Source organism: Myotis yumanensis, unplaced genomic scaffold (genome assembly GCF_028538775.1).
Source record: "Myotis yumanensis isolate MYYU_CA2020_CCGP unplaced genomic scaffold, mMyoYum1.0.hap1 SCAF_5, whole genome shotgun sequence".
Taxonomy (NCBI): domain Eukaryota; kingdom Metazoa; phylum Chordata; class Mammalia; order Chiroptera; family Vespertilionidae; genus Myotis; species Myotis yumanensis.
This window is the reverse complement of record NW_027223756.1, coordinates 73,174,030-73,197,990: the sequence shown is the minus strand read 5'-3', so window position 1 is coordinate 73,197,990 and position 23,961 is coordinate 73,174,030. Positions and strand designations below refer to the sequence as shown.

Sequence of the window (23,961 nt, the reverse complement as noted above, 5' to 3'; positions counted from 1 at the left end):
ACAGCACTGTACTCTGCACTTGGAAACGTATTGAGCATAGATCTCAGGTTCTGTTCTAGCTGTATTAGAATTTGCAAAAGGAATATGTGGCCCTGGCCGGTGTTGCTCAGAGGTTGAGTGTCATCCCATGCACCAAAAGGTTGCTGGTTCCATTCCTGGTCAGGGCATGTGCCCAGGTTGGGGGCTCAATCCCTATTAGGGGGCAGCCGATCAATGTTTCTCTCTCTCCCTTTCCCTTCCCCTCTTTCTAAAAGAAAAATCAATAAAAAATATTTTTTCTTTACAAAAAAAGAATATGTGCTCTAGAAAGAAAAGAGGGCATGCAGACAGACCCTGGAGTGCTCCAGCATGTAGGGGATGAGCAGAGGAAGGGAAGCCTTCACAGGAGGCGGGGAAGGAATGGGTGGAGAGACAGGTGATCATCCAGGAGAGAACAGCTTATTAGAAGCCAAGAAGTAAACATATGTTCAACAGAGGCAGCCACCAAGGATGACAAGGACGGAAAGGGACCCACGACATAGCAACTACATGTTGCACAGGGGTGCACTTCGTATGTTCAGCCCCTCCATGGATAAACAAGAGTGTGAAAGTTGTTGACGAATGGGTAAGTTTGCATGAGGAGCCTGGCAGCCTCACAGCAGGAAAGGACACCCCCTCCCCATCCCCATGTTTCTGATCATCTGCCAGGGTGGGACAATGTGATCCTAACCAAATCTCTCCTCTTGTGGGAGGAGCGCTGAGGGCCTGTAGCAGTATGACCATGAGGGTGTGGAAGGTGGGCCGTGGAACAAGACTTGATGGAGTCATGTGTCCTACGGGAGGATGGCTCTGAGTAGTTGAGGTGGCAGATGCTGGAAACTTAGGCACTCTTACTCCTCCCCCTACTGGGGCAAGAGCTAGAACCTGGTTGCTCTCATTTCTGGACAGAAACCCTTGGCCAGTCTCAAACCCAAAGAGCCAAGAAGACCTGGCCAGGTACCAGTGGAGGCAGCCCCAGGACCAGACGTCTCAGCCACCAACCCCAACCAATGCCCCCGTCTTTCCTCACCGTGGCTCCTGCGCACAGAGCTGGGATTTATAGCTGGGAGGCAGGGGAGAGCAGGACTTGCCCCTCAGGTGACCAGTGGACACCAGGGCTTCCAGGACAGAGAAGGACAAAACCAGCCAGGAGTGAGAGACTGGAGCCCTGCGAATCTCAGCATGTGGATGCTCGGGCACTGCTCATGGAGACAGCCCTGCCGAGCTCCTTCCTGCACCCTAAAGCGAAGTCAGGGTGCTGGAAACGGAGTCATCGGCAGTGACCAGAAGTGAGGAGGAAGCCAGATCCTAGTGAAGAGAACAAATGCAGGGCACCTTTGCATGGAGACAAGTCCTTGACTGCCGGAGGAAGAAGAGAATGGGGCTTGGGTGGGGAATATGTTGGATGGGGGTGAGGGGTGTTTGCAGGGAAACCTGAGAAGGCTCACCTCCGGAAGGCAAATGGGCTATGAGGGAGATGTTGAAAGTGGGGAAGGGATCAGGGTCCCCAAACAGGTGTCAGGGAGAGACCCAGAGCCCAGCTGGAGATGAGGGGCCAGGAGGAAAGGAGCCTGAAAAAAAGCCACCTGAAAGCCAGTGTCCATGACCTCACAAAGCCTTGCCCTCACCCCTAGGTTCTGGGAACTGAGTCAGTCCTGGTAGGTCCACTAGCAACTGGATGCAGGGGCAATGGCTTTCTTAACACCCCAGGGAGTGAAAAATGTCTTCCAACTTCAGGTGAAGAGAAAACATGCCTTTTAAAAGGAAGTTTGCTCAGACTGGTCTAGCAGTGAGGTGCGTGCGAGAAGTGGCCCCTCACGGTGCCTCCTCAGATGGACACCTTGGACATCACCCCTTTCCCGGCACCACCTCTGAGGCCCCCAATGGGTGTGTCCACTCTAGAATGCCCGGCCAAAGGCTCCCCAGCCCTCGGAGCTGGGGGCTGTCTTCAGAGCCTAAAGGGACAGCCCCTGATGCCCAGAGCCTGCTGGAGGGAGGGAATGGTGGGTATGTGGGCTCTGGGGCTGCCTTCACCCCAGAAGGGTGAGGAGGCCCTGAGGGCTATCACAGGGGGTGCCACCTCTTCCTAAGGAGCCTTGGGGCCCAGGGAGTCCTCTGGGATTGTATGCCAATGTGTGTAAGGACTGTATGGTGTATATGTGTGTGTGTGTGTCGGGGGGGGGGGGGGGTCTGTTTCTTTAAGGCAGGGAAAGGTCAGTTTCTTTGGTTTCTCAGAACCAATTTGGTGACAAGGAGTGATGAGGATCCCAGCCATAGGGCTTGGACCCATCAGCAAACTCCTTCCAGAGCAGGGCTGTCCACAGAGGGGTGTAGGCACTGAGTCCCAGCCAAGTGTGTCAATGAGCTGTCCCATCAAACACCACCCTGGGCATCTGTGAGGCTGCAGCGAAGGACTTCCTGGGTCAGAACAGAGTGGTGGTGGGGGACAGGAAGCCCTGGGGGCTGAGGACAGGGCCCTGGGCCTCTCTCTGGCACCAACTCAGCCATCAATCCTGCCCCCTCCATCGACAGTCCCCCCAGCCAGAGCCTTCTCCCATGCCAGGGGAGCAATGCTCCGAGGTTCATGGGTCTCCACTCCATGCCACGCCTCTTCTTACCCCTTCCCTTCAAGGCACTTGTTTGTTCTCCATCTGTTGGTGATCTGTAAGAGCCTTTCTGGAAGGACCAGACAAATGCTCAAGTAAAATGGGACCTCCCCTATAGATTGGGGAAAAGGTACCCTGATCAATCTTTACCCCGCTGGCCTGCCAAAGTGCCTGAATTTTCACCAGGCAAGATACATTCCTTCTTGCCTTGCCAAGCCTCTTCTCAGTCATTGACACTTTAGTATGAATTTACCTCTGGGGCAGCTAGAGGAAAGTAGGCTCAGAGAGAAGTCTTATTTTGTTTCAGGGAAGAGAAAGGAAGGACCGTGATTCAGGACGTGGAGTCTGCTGGAGGTTTACATACTCAGATCTGCCATGGCTAGCATGAGAATGCTCAGAGGCATGAGCAGCGCTAGAAAGAAGAGTGCATCCTCAGAAAGGCGGAGGGAGGGGGGTTGTTGTCTAGAAATGAAGGCATCATTCTGACCAGGCAGACACACATTCTTTGGTCGCTCTTCAGGACAATAGGGAGCCATGTGGGGACCCTAGGAGTGTTTTGCCCAGTGATCCTGATTACCGATGTCACCCTCCACCCCTCATGTCATGCCTCTCAGAAACCAGAAGGTCGGGAGCACCTCCGGAGACTGCTGGACTGGGAAAAGTTTGACGAAGTGAGAGACTCCCGCAGAAGCATCCTGCTGGATACCCTCTATGAGAGCATCATCTTTGCCGTGGGCAAAGGCTTCCCGTGGGTGGAGGTGGTCGAGGTGGTCAAGTTCACCGATGAGCTGCTCAAGGAAACCAAAGGTATGGTGTCTCCAGGGCAGGAGTCGGAGAGGCTTGCAGGAGGGGGCGGGGGGCGGCACACAGAACCTCCTGCAGTCCACCGCCCAGGAGCTCTCTAAAGAGCTGAGAGCCCCTTTCTTTCCCCCACCTCACAGCGCCATCCCACCCCCACCCCCAGCCTGTACCCCTCCCACATGCACATCAGCGGAGTCCCTGTCCAGACTTCTTGAAAGCAAAGAAAACAGAATGTTCTCACTGAGACTTCATTAGTCTCCCTGGCTGAAAACCTTGCACCACTCCTAGCTGTTCACACAGCAGCCAGGATGTTTGCTTCCCAGTCAGATATTGGCACTTGAGCATGAATTTCATCATCAGACCAATACCTCTGGGGTAGCTAGGGTTGGCCCAAATTTTGTTTTAGGGAAGAGAGAGGAAGGATCGTAATTCAGAATTTTGGTTTCATTTTGTTTTTGCTTAACATCAATCAAATGTGTCACTCCTCTGCTTAAAATCCTTCATTGACTTCCCATTGCACTCTTAAAAGATGGCTCATTGTTCCCAGGATCAGGTTTGCTCTGCTGAGTGTCTTGAGGGAATCTTATACAGGTAAGAGTTTGCCGGCAGGGTGAGGGAGTAGCGGGCAGGTGAGATTATAGATGGAGCATCTATGGATGGATGACAGAGGGAACCCCTGCCCTGTGTTGAGCTTCATGAGAAGAGTATGAGCCTCTCTTTCTGTGAGTTCTTGGCACAAGGGAATGTGGTCACATCTGTAGACCTTTGGGGCTGTGAGATGCAGATTCATTCATTAAGCAAATTTATGGAGCAGCCCCTTCTATGGTCACCATCATAGTCATACTCAGCCAAGAATCATGAACAGATGCTAAAACCAGTGGGGAATGCTTAACAAGAAATGGGAGGCTTTCATATTTTCTAAGACCCTCCCCAGAACATCTTTACTGATCCCAACGGGAAGGGAACACTCTGACAAGGGGGCAGCCTGGCAGACACCTCCTTAATCAAATGATCCAAATGGGTGTCATCAGTAAGAGGACACACTGAGAATCTGTGCCCCTTAATAGGATGCAGAGGAGCCCAGCATCCGTCTGTGACGGGTCTAGCAAAGACTCAGAACCTGGTCCAATCATGAGAAAACACCAAGTTAGGGGCATTAAGCAGAGTCCCTCTCCTGTAAGTTTCAAAAACATTAAGGTCCTGAGAACCAAGGAAAGATGGGACGTGTTCGCACTGAAAGACACTGAGGAGACTTGGCCACTAAAGGTGACGTGTGGCCCCAGTTTGGGTCCTTTTGCTATAAAGGATGTTATTGGGACAACTGGAGACATTTGAGTGAGGTCTGGGGATTAGATGGTAGTGATATGTCAAGGGTGATGGGATTCTGATGGTTATGAATGTCCTCGTGTTAGGAAATGTGCATGAAAAGACTCTGGGATGATGGAGCATTATATGGGCCAATTTGGGAAAATTTTCTTTGCACTATTTTTTCCAGTTTTATTGCAATACAATTGACATATCAACATTGTATTAGTTTAAGGTGTATAAAATAATGATTTAATATATATACATATATATATATATATTTTTTACAAAATGCATAGTTATAATTTTTTTCTTAATAGTGGGAATTTTTAAGGTCTACTATCTTAGCAAACTTTCAAATACACAATACAGTATTGTTAACTATAGTCACCAAGCTGTATGTTACATCCCCAGAAGTTACTTATCTTATAACTAGAAGTTTATACCTTTTGACCAGCTATACCCGTTTTCCCCGACCCCCTCTGCCACCTCTAGCAACCACCAATCTGTTTTCTGTTTCCATGAGTTCAGTTTTTTATATTCCACATGTAAGTGAAATTATACAGTGTTTGTCTTTCTTTGTCCAACTTATTTCACTTAGCATTATGCCCTCAAGGTTCATCATGTTGTCACAAATGGTAGGATTTCCTTCTTTTTTATGGATGAATAATATTCCTGTGTGTGTGTGTGTGTGTGTGTGTGTGTGTAATCACATTTCCATTCATTTATTTTCCCCCATTCATTTATTGATGGACACATAGGTGGTTCCATGAATAATGATGCAGTGAACATGGAGGTGCAGGTACCTCTTTAAATCAGTAATTTCACTTCCTTCGGACATATACCCACTAGTGAGATTTCTGGATCATATGGTAGTTCTGGTTTTAATTTTTTGAGGAGCTTCTGTTTTCCATAGTGGCTGAACCAATTTACATTCCCACCAACAGTGCACAAGGGTTCCCTTTTCTTCACATGGGTCCCCTTTCTCTAGTACTTATTATCTCTAGGTTTTTTGATGACAGCCTTTCTAACAGGTGTGAGCTGATATCTCATTGTGGTTTTGATTTTCATTTCCCTGACAATTAGTGGTGTTGAGCATCTTTTCATGTACCTGTTGGCCATTTGAATATCTTCTTTGGGGCAATGTCGATTCACGTATTTTGCCCATTTTTAAATTGGATTATTTGAGTTTTCGTTAATGGATTGTATTAGTTTCTTATCTATTTTGGGTATTAACCCCTTATCAGATATGTGGTTTGCAAATGTTTTTCCCATTCTGTAGGTTTTTTCATTTTGTTAATGTTTCCTTTGCTGTGTAGGAGCTTTTAGTTTGATGGAGTTCCATTTGTTGATTTGTTGTTTTATTGCTTGTGCATTAGTGTCACACCCAAAAAATCACTGTCAAGACCAATGTCAAGGAGCTTTTCCTCTATAAGTTATATGGCTTCGGGCAGGACTATTTTTTAAAATATACTTAATTTTTTTTAGAGAAGTTTTAGGTTCACAGCAAAATAAAGCAGAAGGTACAGCGACTTCCCACAGAAACCTTGCCACACACAGCCTCCCCGTTGTCAACATCCCCCTCAAAAGTGGTGCATTTTTTACAATCAATGAACCTACATTGATGCATAATAATTGCCCAAAGTCCATAGTTTACATTAGGGTTCACCGTTGGTGGTGTACGTTCTATGGGTTTTGACAAATGTATAATGACACTTACTCAAAGTAGTTTCACTAGCCTAAACATCCTCTGTGCTTCCCCTATTCATCAGTGTTCGCATCGTCCATCCCTCTGGGTTAACCAACTCCTGGCAACTACCAATCTTGTTATTGTCTCCATACTATTTTTTTTTGCCCATTTCAGGATGTCATATAGTTGATATCACACAATAGGGGGTAGCCTTTTCATTTTAGTTTTCTTCACTTAGTAATATACATGTCAGTGTTCTTCATGTCTTCTCATGGCTTCATAGAGATGAATAATATTCCATTTTTTGGATGAATAATATTCTTTTTAGAGATGAATAATATTCCATTTTTTGGATGAACCACAGTTTGTTTCTCTGCTCACTTACAAATGACATCTTGGTGGCTTCCAAGTTTGGGCAATTTTGAATAACGCTCCAATAAATATCTGTGTGCAAGTTTTTGTGGGGACATAAGTTTTCAGCTCCTTGGGACAAATACCAAGGAGTGTTATTGCTGGGTCATATGGTAAGAGTATGTTTAGTTTTGTAAGAACTCACCTTCCAAAGGGGCTGCATTCCCACCAGCAATGAGCAAGAGTTCCTGTTGCTCCCCATCCTCGCCAGCACTTGATGTCAGTGTTCTGGATTTGGGTCATTCTAATAGGCACAGAGTGGTACCCCATTGTTTTAATGTTCATTTCCCTGGTGACATCTGATGTGAAGCATCTTTTTATATGCTGATTTGCCATCTGTATATCTTCTTTGGTGAAGGGTCTATTAAGATCTTTGTCCATTTTCCAATCAGGTTGTTTCTTTGTTGTTGAATTTTAAGAGTTCTTTGTATACAGTAGTCCCCCTCCTTGTCCACAGTTGCGCTTTCTATGGATTCAGTTACCTGCATTCAACTGCAGTTTGAAAATGTTAAATGGAAAGTTCCAGAAATAAACAATTCTTCTGAGGAATGTGATGAAATCTCATGGCATCCCCTCTGTCCCTCTCCAGACATGAATAATCCCTTTGTCCAGTGTTTCCATGCTGTATACTGTCCCCTATGTTGCTCACTTAGGGACCATCTCCGTTATCAGGTTGACTGTGGCGATATTGCTGTGCTTGTGTTCAAGGAACACTTACTGTACGTGATGCGTAGTGTTCCTGATGTACCCAGAGCTTGTCCACCAGTCCTATCAGCACCTCAGTGTCCTTCCCTAATCTCACGTTTCACCACCTCCTCGTCCACCACCCTTTCTAACCCAGCTCCGTCTCTTGAAAATTTTGTGCTTCTCCACCCACTCACCAAACAATACAGTGATTTCTTTCCAGATACAAATAAAACCCCATCACTCCTCTGCTTCAAGCCATTCAGTGCTCCCATCACACATCTTCTGTGCACTTGGATCCACCTTTTATTTCTGGAGCCGCCATGTGCCCTTCCACTTCTCTGCTCCCACCCAGCGGTCCCAGTCTGAAGACTTGAGCAAGACACAGCATTACACACAGACTGGTTTCAGAGCTCTTGGGAAATTTCATCCCACCCCTGCCACCCGCAGCCCCCGCACCCCGAGGCCTTCCTGGCATCCCTCTGGGTCCCACTCCCGGCTGCTCACAGCAGCGCATGGGTACCAGAGTTCACCTCCGTCGGTTGAGCTCTGCGGTGGCTCACGGCCAGAACAAACACTGACTAGCGAGAAGAAAAATGTCAGCCCCGAGCAGGTGGGAACGCGGGCTCTTTCAAGTTTCCATCAGAGCCTTCCACAGGCCAAACCCTTCCAAAACAGTCGGTGATGATGCAAACACAGCTTCATACTGAGGAGATTAGATCGCACTGGAGCTGTCGGCGTTTCTGGTATCACGTACCTCGCCAGCACAGCCTATCTGTGTCTCGTAGGTTTCTAACACCTTGGAGTTGGAAGATTTGGTGATCAGAAAACTTAACTCCCTCTCTGCAGGGAGTCCAAGCAGCCAACAAGGTTCTTCCAGCCTCTGTGGGAACCATCCGAGCCAGGAGCTCCCTCCTTCTGAGGCAATGCATTCCTGTGTACACTGCTTTTGTTGTTAGGAAGTCCTTCACATATCTAGCTGTGTCTTCCTTTTACACCTTTTAGTCAAATGCTCCAAGTGTGTCCTCTAGAAGCAGAGCGCAAGCCCTGGAGATATTTAATCAGCCTTACATAGTGTGACCATCAGGTGTTCACGTTTGAACCAGAGATCCCCTGTGCCTTTTATCATCTTAATATTGTATCATTTCCATAGAGCCCCTTCACCCCAATCCCCACCACTGCCCCCTTTCTTGTTGCCCTTCTCTGGGAGGCTTGAATCCCTGGAGAGGGCATCTATCCCTTCTTTATTTTTGTCCCCTCTATCCATCCCCCCAGTATTAAATAATGCATGTGGCACACAGTAGGTGTTGCATGAAGAAATGAATGAATAAACAAAATCTTGATGCCCATGGAGAAGATATGTTCTGCATGCAGAGAGGAGGTTAGGTTGCTTGGCTCGTCCCAGGATTATTTCGTTGAGGGTTGTGTGTGCAGATGATGATAGAAACAGCACAGTGGAGTCCAACCAAGCTCTACAGTCAGAAGATCTGGGTTCAGATCCCACCTCTACACTTATTACTGTGTAATCTTGCGAACATTCCAGCCCTGAGCCTTCATTTCCTCTTCTCTAAAATGAAGGCTGTAATAACTCCATCTCTTAGGACAGTTTGCAGGATCAAATGAGACAGGGCATGCAAAATGTATTTATTGCCGAGTGACAGGCACATAGTAAGTGCTCAGCTAATGTCAGCTCCCATGTGTCCACCATGCATGGAGGCAAGGCAGGATGAATAGCAGATGCCAGTGGTCTAGGACTGGAAGTTACAGCATGCTGCCCCTCAGGGACTTGCTGTCTGTGCCATTTCTTGTCTTCTCCCCACCCTGCAGACCAGACTGAATGGTGGTCCAGACACCCTCCAAACACTCATGGGACCCATCCTCAGGCACACATGTAAGGAGGCATCCCTGCCCAAGGCATCTGCTCACTGTCCTTGTTAAGGGGCGGATAGGGCTGGTGAAGATAGCAGGTCAGGTACCTCCCATCTCACATCCCGCCCTGCCCTCCTCCTGGGCACATGTCCCATCTACATATCTAGCTACGTCTTCCCTAGGTCATGGAGTGCAGGTTACAGACAGCCTGGGGTCCCGCTGGCCAACTGACTCACATTCAAGCTTCTGTTTCAGCTAAAGTCCACACTGGTCCATCACTCCTCTTGGAAGGTAGCTTCTCCAGGTGTGTGTGTGTGTGTGTGTGTGTGTGTGTGTCTGTGTTTAATCTGGGGATAAGGATGGCTGAGCTCTGCTTGCACACTAGATAACGAAGTTGGCAGACAGCGTTTAAGGAGAGTCATGTTTGCACAACAATGAATCAGAGCTCTGCCAGGACAGCCCACAGCTCAGCTTATCTCCCCGCCCAATCGAGCATTGGAATCAGGAGGGAAAGGGTGGCCCTTTATTCAAAAGCGTAAGCTGATTCCATGTCCTGGCAAATGGCTCACCAGGACATTCTGGTCTCAACCCCAGGCCAGAAGAATGAGTCCTTCCCTCACACCTCCCCTGCCAGCCTCCGGAAGCCCTGGGTAGTTCCCATCATGAAGTCACCAGGCACAGCACAGAGGGACAGAGGCTGCCAGCTCCGTTCTGGTGGAAGGAAATCTCAGGAAAAGGGCAGATGTGTTGCATACCCTGCCAAGACCAGGAACAGAGAGAGATGTTGGGGCGTATGTCGACTCTGAAGTCGCTCCTCCACCTGGGGGAGCTGCAGAGGATTAGGGTGTACTTCCTGTCTGTGACTGGCACATTGCAGCCAGAACGGTAAAAGGAGAAACAGCCTCCCCTGCCCCAGCCGTCACTCAGCAGGGAGTTCAGGGCTGGAGGTGTGCAGGCCGGTGCAAACACTTACCCGGATCCCCAACCACTACACATCTACCAGCCATCTCTTCAGCCACTTTGTAGCTTTTGCCTCTTGCCATCCTCTGCGTCTAGTGAGCACTGGCCTCTCTCTGATGCTCCTAGACGTCTGGGCTAGGAAACACCCCTTTCCTGCTGTCCCGGGGTTGACAGGAAGTGGGCTTGATGACCGGTCAGTGGACATACAAGGTGGCGAGGCGAGTGCTGAGTGAAGCGTGTCACAGCACTGGTATCTGCAGTCCCACCCACAGCCACTCCTGATTCTCCAGGAAATGTCATCCAGGCAGCCATAGGGTGGAAGGCAGACACCCCGCCCACCCCCCACTGCTGGGGGCTGGAAGGTTTATTACTCCCTAACCCCCACCCCACCCCGCATACTCATGGCCATGCCCAGGGTCTATCTGCCAGCCCCCAAATACCCAGCCCACGTCGGGGAGCACCCAGTGATTAAGGACCAACCTGAACAGAGAACAGCAACACCTTCCCAGCATGAACCCAATGCCCCTCACACTAAACCTGGATGGAGGGGCCTTTGGAGGCAAGTTCTTTGTTGATGGTTAGAGGAAGCTTCCACAGAGGCCATTGATTGATAATTTGGGAGAACATTTATTGGGGCAAATGGGCAACTATCATTTCAGAGATACCTCCCTGAGCATTTTAGCCTGCTCAGGCTGCTGTAACAAATACCACAATGTATTGTCTCATAGTTCTGGAGACTGGATGTCCAAGATCAAGGTGTCAGCAGGGTTGGTTTCTCTTGAGGCCTCCCTCCTTGGTTTGTAGACGGCCACCCTCACACTCTGTACTTCACATGGTCTTCCTTCTGTGTGTGCCTGTGTCCTAATCTTCTCTTCTTATAAGCACACCAGTCAGATCAGATCAGGGCCCACCCCCATGACCTCATTTAACCTTAACTTAAACCTCTTTAAAGACCTTATCTCTAGTATAGTCACATTTTGAGGGTCCTGGGGGTTAGGGCTTCAACATATGAATGGAGGGGGGACACCATAAGTCAGCCCATAGCACTCAGTGAATCACAGCTTACCAGGGCAGACTGAACCAGTTAGTAGGCCAGAAATCAAGACTGTGCCATGGAAACCTTCCCGAACCTTCCCAGGGAGCTGTGCATCCTGCAGAAGTGGGCACTGTAGAGCCTGGCATTTGCACACATAGCATCCTCAGTAATCCTTACTTCAAACTTGAATCATAAGCATTTTTTAAATTTTATTAAGTTGATTGGGGTGACATTGGTCAACATGAACATATAGGTTTCATGTGTGGGTTTCCTTGTTACAAGATCTGTGTATTGCACCATGTGTCCACCTTCTCCCTCCCATCCTCTTCCCTCTGGCAACCACCACTCTGCTGTTTGTGTTCATAAGTTTCAGTTTTACATCCCACATACAAGTGAAATCATATGGTTCTTAGCTTTTTCTGTCTGACTTATTTCACTTAGCATAATGTTCTCAAGGTCCATCCATGTGTTGCAAATTGCGCTATTTCATCCTTTCTTATGGCTGAGTAGTACTCCATTGTGTATATGTACCACTTCTTCTTTATCCAATCCTCTATCACAGGACACTGTCATTGTTTCCATGTCTTGGCCACTGTGAATAACATACACATTATTTTAAAGATAAAGGAACTTTATCTGAAGTTCCTTTAAAGCAGTGGTTCTCAATCTTCCTAATGCTGCAACCCTTTAATACAGTTCCTCATGTTGTGGTGACCCCCAACCATAAAATTATTTTCGTTGCTACTTCATAACTATAATTTTGCTACTGTTATGAATCATAATGTAAATATCTGATATGCAGGATGTGTTTTCATTGTTACAAATTGAACATAATTAAAGCATAGTGATTAATTACAAAAACAATATGTAATTATATATTCAATATGTGTTTTCCGATGGTCTTAGGCAATCCCTGTGAAAGGGTCGTTCGACCCCCAAAGGGGTCGCAACCCACAGGTTGAGAACCGCTGCTTTAATGGCTCAGAGACTTTAAGTAACCTCCTTCAGATTGCACTTCCAATAAGCGAGGTTGGGATTTGAACCCAGGACTTCCTGGTGGCAAAGCACGAGTCCCACCCATGACCTTCATCTTCACCAGAAGGATCTGTACACCGGGCACGTGAAGACCTGAGAAGCATGTGGCCCAGGAGAGCACCCAGCAGTGAGGGGCGTGAGGCCACCGGGGAGCAGGAAGAGCTGAGAACCTGGTGGGACCAGGGAGAACACCTTGGGGCTGGGTTCCTAACTGGGTCACCTGGGGTTGCTCACAACATGGGCCTGAGATCCTGACCCCCAGCAGGTGGCTCCAGTGTGCAGGCCAAGCTGAGAAGGTGAACTGTGCCTTTTGGTTAATGTGTTCCGGCCTGGAGGTACCACCCGTGTGTGGGCAGATGGTACCAGTGCCCTTGAGACCAGACTTCCGGCCCTTTGGAGTGACACCTTTCCCTACCTCTACCTTCCCATGTCCTCCTGCGGTCAGTTGGACATGCTGGTTCCTGGAGGTCCCAACATCAAAGGCGATGAGGTACAGCTATGACGTGCCCTGTCCCTGGCACGATGGGACGGCTTGGTCGTTTTCATCTCAGGAATGCTAACGACAAGGATGATGATGAAGACTTACCATCAGGCCCCCTTGCCAAGCTTGAGACAGCTGCAGAGCTTTGCCAGGAGGCCCACACGCCCCCCATGTGGCTTTGAGGAACTGTCAGATTCTTGGAAGTCACCATAGCTGCTCAGAGTCAAAAGGGACCCAGGAGGTCACCTGATTCACACCTCACCACCACTGAATCCTCTCTCTAGCTAAATGCCTCCTTACTGCTCAAAGTAAGAGTCACTCCATGGACAACACTCTTGTTTTCTAGAAAGTTCTTCCTGCCGCTGAACTGAAATCTGTCTCTCTGAGCCTTCTGCCTAATAGCTCTTATTCTGCCCTCTGACACCCACCCCCCACCCCCCGCCCATCAATTTAATCCTGCTCCACTCACCCAGCCATTCACCAGCCAGCGTCCAGAGCCCTGGGCCAGAGGATGGGGAAGAGTAAGGACTCGCTCAGCCGTGCACTGAGCAATCTGACCAGGAAGAATCGGTGGATTCCCGATCAATTCACAGCCCTGGGGAGTTGAAATGCTAGTAGCCTCTTCACAATATTGAAAATGACGACCCCGGTACTAACTGATTGCTTACTGTGTCCCAGGAATGGTGGGAAGCTCTGTACACACACACCCTCCTCTGATGCTATGAGGTGCGCATTATCATCACCTCCGTTTCACAGATGAGAACACTAATGCCCACAGAAGCAAATAACCTGTACAAGTGTTCAAGAAGCAACATGTGGGCCCATATCGGTCTGCATTCCCAGTCTGTCCTCTAGCCCGGCACCCCACACAAGCTCTGAGAATGACCCCCAGCATCAATGTCAACTCCAATCCAGGGGCTGCCCCAGGGTCACATGACCTTGGTCAGTGTCCACGTGACCTTGAACAGTGGCTGAGAACAGAGCATGTGGCTGGCAAGATGAAATGCTATGGGATCCTAGGTCCCGTGATCACAGGACAGCAGGGAAGGTTTATCCAGCCAGTTTGCTCCTCCCGTGGCCAATCCCAGGCAGTGCAGATGGACGTCAGACCAAACCAGACACCCACTCTCCTCTCCCTGCAGCTCACCAGGCAGCTGCACCATGGGCACACCTGGAAAGGGCGCTCGTGCTCTCACCCTAGGCTCCTCCTGCCTGGGACCAGGCCAGAGGTTAGGAGGGCAGCCACAGAGCAAACTTCCCAGAGCAGAACCAGATGCCTGTCTCCTCACCTAGCTCATTCCTCCCCTGGGCAGGCAGCGCCCCCACCCACCCTTCAGAGACATTTCTGACCGACCAAGAAGCCTTAGGGCCAGTGGGCAGAGATGAAAATCAAAACCAGTCCCTTCCCCACAGTGCGAGTGGTGACAGGCCCTAGACCACCAACGCCTGGGCTGGAGCTCAGGTCCTGATTTTGTCACAATGAGCCTTAGGGAAGGCCCTGCCTCTCCCTGGGCCTCAGTTTCCCATCTGTGGGATGAAAGGACTAACTAGCTCAATAGTTGCCAAAATACGTTCCTTGGTCCCAAGAGACTATTCAACTCAAAATAAATCTGAGAAACAGGCGTATGCTCAACCTTTTCTGGCCTATGAACACATTTTGCTGAGCTTATTAGCATATTACGGGCTCTGTTTAATTTCTCTTGATCCAACATATTCTAGCATCTACCTCTTAGAGTCTGCAGAGAGAGCACAGAGCCACCAGGAGCTTGATGGCTGCAAGGGGCGTCCCTGGGTCAGGCCCGGTTTGAATTTTTGCTCTGCCACTCGCCATTTGCAAATTCCCTCACCTTTATGAGCCTCGGTTTCTTTCTTAGATAAACTCAGGATGATGCCTACACCTGTCTCACAGAGCCGGGAGGGGTGGAGCTTGCGGTGACCCAGGGCCTGAGGGATACAGAGAGCACTCCCTACACGAGAATCATCTGCTACTTCAAAAGCACACCTGTCCTCTGAGCTGTCACTGTCATTGACACTTGGGGTGAATGAGTTTGTCAGGGCTTTGCCAAGAGCAGAAAAAAAAAATGGGCGAGGGGCAGCATTCAGGCCACAGGAGGGGGTGATGGGGTGGGCCCTGTGCTCTGGTCTTCCCACCATCTAAGGTCAGCCCTGGTAGGCGCTCAGGTATTCGGAAAGGCAAGCCAGCCAGGCTATGACCTGACTTGGTTCCTCCCCTGGGAGCCAAGGTGGGGGCACCAAACTGGTTTGTCAGGGGGCACCCGTGGCACCTGGATCCTCCCCCTCACGCCCACCCAGAAGGAGTAGCCCCAGTTCGCCTCCCAGCCCCAGACCCGAATGCGAGGGGCAGTGGGAGGGGGCCCAGGGTGCCTGGGCCATGCCCAGTGCCTTTTTGCCCTGATTCTGGAGTGTCTGGTGTTGTCACCCGCCCCCGCTCTTCCCTGCTCGTTGCCCTTGTCCCCGAGCAGGTGCTGGCCTCCAGGGGCTTGGGGACCATCTTCAGGAAGTTCCCAGCAGCCAATGCAAATGAAGGCCACTCCCTGTTATTGAAGAACCACTTGCAGGTACAGATCTGTCTACCTGGCAGCCAGAGGCTTCTCCAGAGACTTAATCCTCTGAGTCATCACCCTAGGCTCCTCCTGCCTGCGGCAAGTGGAGAGTGGTCTGGGGGCCAGGAAAGTGTGTCTCACGGGCCAGCTGGGGATGAGCTTTGCTGAAAACCAGGCCTGCCCGAGTGTCTTGGGGCTGAGCGTTAGAATTATGTCCTAGGGCTCCTTCCCTGTTGACCCGGGACAAGGTCCCCACTTGTGTTTCATGACCTCCAGGCTGAGGCCACAGCTCACGCCCAGTGTGGGGCCTCCTCCAGGATGCAGGGCAGCTGGGAGCTCGGGCGCACACTAAGGGCGCTCAGCACTGCTGGGCCTGGAGACCTTGGACCAAACCTGAGCCGAGTGCATGGCTGCTGGCCAAATAGAGAATGCTAGGGACTGGCCTTGATGGCGAGGCAGTCGTGGGGGTGGGGGGTGCCGGTGACCCAGCCCCATGAGCTACCGGCTGAGCTGGGGGAGGAGTAGGACTCTTTCCAGCAGTTCAACCTCCACGGAGCCCAGAGGTGTGGTGATTCACCTGACAAAATCGATACAGTCATTTCCACACCGGCCTGGACTCCGGCTTTGATGATCAGAAACGGGTGACCTCACCCTGCCCCCACTCTCTGGGATGCCTTCACTGGTCTTCCCTGTTGGCCTCCAGGCGCCACCACCATCTCTCGGAAATACCCATCTGACCTCTCACGTCTCATCTTAACACCTCTGAGTGGCTCCGAAGCTCTCAGCTACAGTCCTTAACTTTTCTGTGGTTCTTAGTTTGATGATTCTCTCTATACCAGTGGTTCTCAACCTTGGCTGCACATTAGAATCACCTGGGAATCTTTTTAAAATCCTGATTTCTGGGCCTCATCCTCCAGAAATTCTGTTTCTTTGTTATGGGGTGGGGACACAACATTAGTAACAAAGAAACAGAATTTCCGGAGAATGAGGCCCAGAAATCAGGATTTTAAAAAGATTCCCAGGTGATTCTAACGTGCAGCCAAGGTTGAGAACCACTGCCCTATGCACACTCTCCCCAGAAACATATGCGCATGCAAAATCCTGGACAGTGCAATTCCTGGGGGTCCCACAGGTCCTGAAGCCCATCCTTGGGTATCCTCGGGTTCCATGAACTCGGGCTTTGGGATGAAGTGTAGCTCTTCCATGTGCCTTACACATGCTTGCCTTTTGCAAACTGAAGACCTCAAGTCTCCTGTCCCCCAGCCCCGATGCCCGGGCTCCAGCATTGCCTCCCAGGAGCCCTGAGCCATGGGACCCATGCACACAGCCACACAGTACTCCACTCGCCTCTAGCCTTTTTCCCATCTGTCCCTCCACTAGGAATGCCATCTCTGCCAAACTCATCCTGTTTCTGGGCTCCAACACCCCCTCTGCAGGAAACCTTCCCTGGCACCCAGCCCCCAGCATCCGGGGGCAGAGCGCCTCCCCTACCTGGTCTTATTGTGCTTCCCCTTCCTCCTCTCTGCACTTGAGTGGGTGCCCTGTTTTGCCCTGGGCACTGATTTGCATGTTGCCTTTAGAGGAGCCCTCAACGCTTGTTCTGTAATTGTATAATGTATATGAGCACCATAAGAATAAGAGACTCCATATGGTCCCTTTTAACCACCCCTCTCCCAAAGTAAAAGAGGAATAGAACAAAATGCCCACCATATCTGAGCAGCACGAAGCTCACATGTGTGCAGAAAGGGACCCAGCAGCCATACCACTAGTGAGGGGACCAGGGTCCTGAGGGCAGACGCCACGTGTCAAGGTCACTTGTCAGAATAGGGCCTTTGGGACCTTTGGCACCATCCTCCTGCAGTTGGTCATTTGATGACTCAATGGTCCTTGTGTGCCAACGTCTGAGTTCTTTAGCTCAATCTGGGTCATTGATCAAAGTTAGGAGGCAATTCCCAAGCCAGTCCCCAGCTTGGAATCAGCATTTTTGTGCTGATGTATATGTGTTTTGTGTGTTTTGTGCATGTGTGCATGCGTGCTTGCGTGTGTGTGTGTGTGCGCCCCGGGGGGGCTCTGTGTTTTTAGAAAGCTCCAGCTGATTCTGGAACATAGGGCTCCTGCTGGCCCTGGGCCCCTCCCCACCACCAACTTGAGACAAAGGTTCAGGGGTGAAGAGGTCCCCGGGATCAGCAACCTGGCTGGCTTATTTCCCAGAACAAGGCCAAAGAATGCAGAGATGGCTGTCGTTGAGGCTCAGTCTCTGAGGCACAATGAGAAGTGAGAACAAATGAGAAGATGGGAGAGTGCACCTCACACTGACATGCAGGCCAAGGCAGCAGCTTAACCTGTTACTATTGTTTTCCTCAAGAGCAATTCTTTTTTTTAATATATTCCATTGACCTTTCACAGAGAGGAAGGGAGAGAGACAGAGAGTTAGAAACATCGATGAGAGAGAAACATCGATCAGCTGCCTCCTGCACATCTCCCACTGGGGATGTGCCCGAAACCCAGGTACATGCCCTTGACCAGAATCGAACCCGGGACCCCTGAGTCCGCAGGCCGATGCTCCAGCCACTGAGCCAAACCGGCCTCAGCCAAGAGCAATTTTTAAAAAATATTTTTGTGTGTGGTTTTCCACCAGCTTTATTGACATATTATGAACAAACTAGAGGCCCTATGCACGAAATCCATGCAAGGGGCTTGGCCCTCACCCCCATTGGCCTCTGCCTCAGCCCTCACAGCCCCAGCTTCATCCAGAAGGTCCTCTGGAAGGATGTTCAAAAGGATGTCCAGTCTAATTAGCATACTATGCTTTTATTATATAGGATAATTTCCAGTTGTCAGTAATTCACAAATATGTAAGGTGTACAAGGTGACATTTGATATACTCTATGAAATGATAACCACCCTCAGGCTAATTAACATATTCACTACCTCACATAGTTACCACTTTCATTGGTAGTGAGAACATTTAAGGTATACTCTCAGCAAACTTCAAGCACTCAGAACAGCATTGCTAGCTATAGGCACTACGCTACACAGCTGATCTCCAGGACTTGCTCATCCTGCGTAACTGGAACTTGGCCTCCCTGACGAGCAAACATCTCTGCATTTCTCCCACCCCCAGCCCTTGGCAACCAGCATTCTACTCTCTGCTGCTATGATTTCCATTTTCTGAGTTTCCACATCTAAGTGAGTCAAACAGTTATTTGTCTTTCTGTGTCTTATTTCAATTAGCATAATGTCTTCCAGGTCCATCCATGTTATTGCAAATGACAGGGCTTCCTTCTTTTTTATGGCTGAATAACATTCCATTGTGTGTGTGTGTGTGTGTGTGTGTGTGTATCACATAGTCTTTACCCGTTCACCCGTCAACATTCAGTTAGGTTGTTTCCATACCTTGGTGAGTGGGACTAACGCTGCAGTGAACATGGGAATGCAGATATCCTTTCAAGAGCCTGATCGAATGACCTTTGGATACGAACTCAGACATGGGATTGCTGGGTCATATTGAGGGGATCTTTCAGACATTTTTTCTAATTGCCCACCCCCATCAAGTTGCAATGCCATAGGCTATACACCTGATTACACACTGGATGTGTACAGTATCTGATTTAGTCACAAAGAAAGCTTACTCTTTGTATTCAATTCAGGGCTAAGGATGACTAAATAAAATTTAAGGATGACTAAGTTAAATTAAAAATGAAAAGCTATCGACATCTATCTATTGTAACTATACTTTCTGAGTAACTTTTAATGTAATTTATTTACCTATCTAAATTGTAATTGTCAAATTAAATATGCAAAGGAGCAATTTACATAAATACATAATAATAACAGCAATGCAACAAATCTTATATTAGTTGAAACTGTCACTTTTCTAGCAAAACAACTGATAAAGTTAATTTCTTTTTTATTTTTCTCTAATCACCATTTAGTCTCCCTATTCCCTCTTCCACCTCCAGATGAAGTTGATTTCTTAAAAATTCTTTTCACTAAACTTCTAACATTTGCTTGATATGGCAAAAGAACTAGTTTCTAGGGAGTGTGGGGTGGGGTAGTTCAGGGGCCTCTGTGGGAAAGTGGCATTCCTGAGGAGTGAGTCCTGCACAGGGCAGGGCACCCTAGGCTGAGGCTGGTGTGCCAGGAGGAGGTGGGGGGCAACCAAGTCAAAAGGAAGAGATGGATGAGCCCTGGTAGGACTTGGACTTTCACATTGTGAGGGATGCCAATGGCCCCACCCACAGAGCTGATGTTTCCGTGGTACAAACAGTATTTGCCTAATAACTCTGTGACACAAATCTCCAATCTAACATCTATCTCTCCAATCATCTCACACTCCTCTCTTATCAGACTCCCTTTTTTACACCCTCATCTTCATCCCAAAGGGTTTGAAGTGGGAACACTATAAGGCACAGCTGAAGGAAGGCTTTACAATGAGTTAAAAGTAAAAATATAGGAAAGGAGAAGGATAATCACATAAGGAAATAATGGGATAAATGTTATTACATAAAATTGGCTTCGAGCTTCCAAGAATCCAAGGTAAGAAGGGAAATGTAGTACATCCTGTAGCTTCTGAAAGCTAATAACTAGTAATATAAAATAGCTGGCAGGCTCTGACCCCATGGGCTCTGGGGTCAGAGTGCCTGGGTTCAGAGCCTATGTTGGTCAAGCCATCAATGCAACCGTCTTCTGCTTCACTCCATGCCTGTACACTCTACCCATAGGCTGCTCCATCACCGACGCCATTACCATCCTGAGGAATAAGCTTGGAGATTATCAGGGGCAGTTCAACACCACCCACCTGCTGGCCCTCTGTGACTACTTCTACAACACCTTCATCCGCCACTACAGACTCTACCAATATGTCCTGGGCCAGGACCAAGAAGTCAACCTGACCGTCAACCACGTGGAGGTGTGTGTGCCTCCCCAGCCCCTCCCACTGGCTGAGGGCAAGGACAGGGGACTGTGGAAGCTTGAGCTGAAGTTGGCTGAGCTCACTATGGCCGAGGTGCAGAAGCGCACCAACGTGCTGCTCCTGAAGGAGGCGCTGCACCTGGAGCAGGAGCACATGCTGCAGAAGAAGTTCTCAGAGATGACTGTGCAGCAGAAACAGGTTCTGGAGAGAGAGGTAAGGCTGTGCCTGCAAGGAGGGATGCTGCTCACCTGTCATGAGCAAACATTCATTCCTACCAAGAGAACATCCAGGCACCAACAAGACTTCGATTGTCTGCACACATGGGAGGGGGCAGAAAGGGACAGCAAGTCATTGACTATCTGCCACACGCTTTGCATGCATGTTTCGTGAAATATGCCTATAAGATACAACTCATGTTCCCATTTTAGTGATGAGCCAACTGAGGCTCCGAGAAGTTCATCAACTTGCTCAAGGTTACCAAGCTAGCATGTGGTGGAATTTAGATTTAGACTGAGGCCTGGCAACTCCAAAGTCCAAGTTCTTTCCATTGCATCAGGAATCAGTGACAGATTCTACCCAGAAAGACTCCCAAGCTCTGAACCACCAGAGATTCTCTCAGGGCCCTTTGTCTGCCTGCCACGAGGCCTGGGTAGAGATGACAAAGGAAGGGCCATGGGTCACACAGCTCAGAGTGGGTGATGCAATGAGGTGGGTAAAGAAGTGTGGTGTGTGGATCTAAGAAACTGGGCTGCCCTCCAGCAGCCAGAGTCTCCAGTGACCAGCTCTTTAATAAATGGCGACTAGGTTGGCCTCAGGGCAGTCAACTTCTTGAGAGCCTGGCAGAGTCTAAACTCACTTTTTAGCTATACATAGGCACTGATATCATCACTGTTGGATCATCTTTGAACACACAGACATGTGACATGTGCATATGTATGTACATGTACACATGTATGAGGGGTAATAACCAGATGTGGCATTGAAGTCACAAGGTCTTTAGTTTCTGCCATGGCCAGTGTAGCTCAGTGGTAGAGCATCAGCCCACATACTAAAGGATCACAGGTTTGATTCCTGGTCAGGGCATGTACCTGGGTTGCAAGTTCGGTGGGGGTGTAGGTCGGGTATGTACCGGAAGCAACCAATCTGATGTGCCTTTTTCATATCGATGTTTCTCTCTCTCTCTCTCTCTCTCTCTCTCTCTCTCTCTCTCGCTCTCTCAGTTTCCCTCCATCCTCCTCTACTTCTAAAAATCAATGGAAAAATATCCAGGAGAGAGGATTAACAAAAATGAAGGGGAGGGAGGTATTTCTGAATTGTCAGGCAAAGAGTAAATGGCCCTGGAAAGTATTCAAATAAAACATTGAAAAAATCTCTAAAGAACAATAAACACAACAGAAGGAATGATACTCTTCTAAAGTTAAGTCTCCCAGGTAAATAGCTCGTCAGGCTGTTACATAATCTTAGTGCATTAAGCCATCCAATGGGGACCAACAGAACCCAAGTGAGAGCTTGTCTCCATGCCCTTCCAGGAATCTTGCTCTAGAATATGTGGGCAAAGACATGGGTAGAAGGGGATACCTCCTGTCCAACTCCTACCCACACCACTCCCCTCCCCCAACACACACACACACACAGCTGTTTCTCCCTGCTCCTCCCAGCTTCCCTGTGGATTTCAATCACTTTGCTGCTGGTCCCTGCCAGGTGGATTGTGGCTAGAGTCCCCTTCGCTGTGTGCCCCTGGTGGTGTGCCTGAGCTGGGGACACTCAACACCATAGAATAAACATGGTGCATCTTCTTAGAGCACAATCTTTCCTAAGGATTTATGGGAAGAACATTATTTTTATATGAAAACTAGAGGTCTGGTGCACGAAATTTCTGCATGGAGGAGGTCCCTCAGTCCGGCCTGCACCTTCTCGCAATCCAGGACCCCTTGGGCTATGTCCAACTGCCGGGATCCCTGTGGGATCAGGCCTAAACTGGCAGTCGGACATCCCTCTTGCAATCCGGAACTGCTGGCTCACCTGTCTGCCTCATCACCCCTAACCATTCTGCCTGCCTACCTGACCACCCCTAACCACTCACCTACCTGCCTGATCACCCCTACCTGCCTCTGCCTGCCTTCCTAATCATCCCTAACCACTCGCCTGCCTGCCTGATCACCCCTAACTGCCTTTGCCTTGGCCCCCACTGCTATGGCTTCATCCAGAAGGAGGCCCGGAATGACATCCGGAAGGTCATTTGGCTCTCTGGTCTAATCAACATATTACACTTTTATTATTATAGACAATCAAGGAAACATTCTGGGGCAAATGTAAGATTTTCCATGAGATTTTGAGCTAAAATATGAGATCTCAAAGAAATGTTTTCTAGGCAACTGGATACTCCAAGTATGTCCCCAACACCCCCAGTGCAGGCATGAACTGCTGTTTGGCTGCTTGAGCAGGGAACTGGAAAAAAATAGTTACATAATTCATGTCTCCAAGATTTCATGATGCCGTAATCCTGGTTTAGATGACAGAGAAGGTCTCCTGTTTAAGGTGGCAGATGGTGGGTGGCTGGTTGGGGGACTTCTCCACTCTCTAAGAAATTTCCCATCCTCTCCAAAGAAGCTACTAAAACTTTGATATGTGGGAATGAGATGAGGGCAGGAGGAAAAGGAAGGGGAATGATATCCAAATGGAGCTTGTGTTGACCAGAAAGCAGGGGATATGGCACTGGCCTGTGGTTCCAGAACAATGTTAGTAATAAATGACACACTCAAATAGGGTGATCACCACAATAGGCCAGAATGGAGAAGAAAAGGAGCAATTGCTGGAGGTCTAGCTGTAGGTAGAGGATCATAGCTATGGCCAACCCAGAGCTGGTTGGGAGGAAGGTGAGAGACCTCATTTTCCTCCCACACTCAGATCTCCTGCCAGAACCTCCCATTGGTGGAACTCCACCAGAAGCCAAAAGTTAAGGTAGCCGGTTGATGCTCCCCTCATAAGTCGGCCTCCCAGGGCAGAGTAGGGTGAAGGGTGGAGGGAAATGGAAGGTGCTAGCACTCAGTAAGAGGGGAGAATTGGATCCTCTTGAGGAACCTTATCTACAGAGGCCTTCCCCTGAGGCCTGTTCACCAGCCATGTTTCATTTCTTCCAGGAGTTAGAAAATCTCATCAACGAGGCCATTCACATCCAGATCAAGTGCCTGAGAGAGCTGCTTCAGTATGAGATACAGACAACTTTTGATATTTTGGACCTGAAACTTCAGAAGAAGACTTTAAATCTCAATGCTCCTATCCCTTTCCCACTCTCCATCAGTGGCCAGCTAGGCCAAGCTGAATCTCTTAAAATCAACAAAGCACGCAAAGCAAAGAAAGCAAAAGGCAAGAAGGAATCTAAAGACTGATTGAGGAACAATCATTGACGATTATGGAAGTATTAGGTATTATGCTCAGCACCCAATAGGTCAGTGATTTCTAGTGATTAAAAGAAATGTCACAACACCCATCATCTTATCTCTATCTTCTTTCTGGAAACCATCTTCTACCACCTGAAAATCTAACCCAAATAAGAAGGCTATTCTCTGCCAAGCACAGAGCTTTG

The 23,961-nt window shown here is 48.9% G+C and overlaps 1 protein-coding gene across 1 annotated transcript; it reads left to right on the top strand.

Annotated features, from left to right (window-relative positions):
* The first annotated feature begins 1,707 nt into the window (after window positions 1-1,707).
* On the top strand, window positions 1,708-23,764 carry CUNH8orf74 (chromosome unknown C8orf74 homolog). Its single transcript, XM_070417268.1, has 4 exons — window positions 1,708-1,755; window positions 3,239-3,431; window positions 20,185-20,588; window positions 23,516-23,764. Exons 1-4 carry the CDS (start codon window positions 1,708-1,710, stop codon window positions 23,762-23,764), a joined length of 894 nt encoding a protein of 297 aa, XP_070273369.1.
* Window positions 23,765-23,961: the final 197 nt, after the last annotated feature.

What these genes read in the sequence shown, in the direction of transcription:
- CUNH8orf74 (XM_070417268.1), top strand. Translation starts at nt 1,708, where the DNA reads ATGGCTTTCTTAACACCCCAGGGAGTGAAAAATGTCTTCCAACTTCAG. An exon ending in GCTGCTCAAGGAAACCAAAG is followed by an intron (nt 3,432 to 20,184) that starts GTATGGTGTCTC and finishes CTCTACCCATAG; the next exon opens with GCTGCTCCATCACCGACGCC. An exon ending in AACAGGTTCTGGAGAGAGAG is followed by an intron (nt 20,589 to 23,515) that starts GTAAGGCTGTGC and finishes CATTTCTTCCAG; the next exon opens with GAGTTAGAAAATCTCATCAA.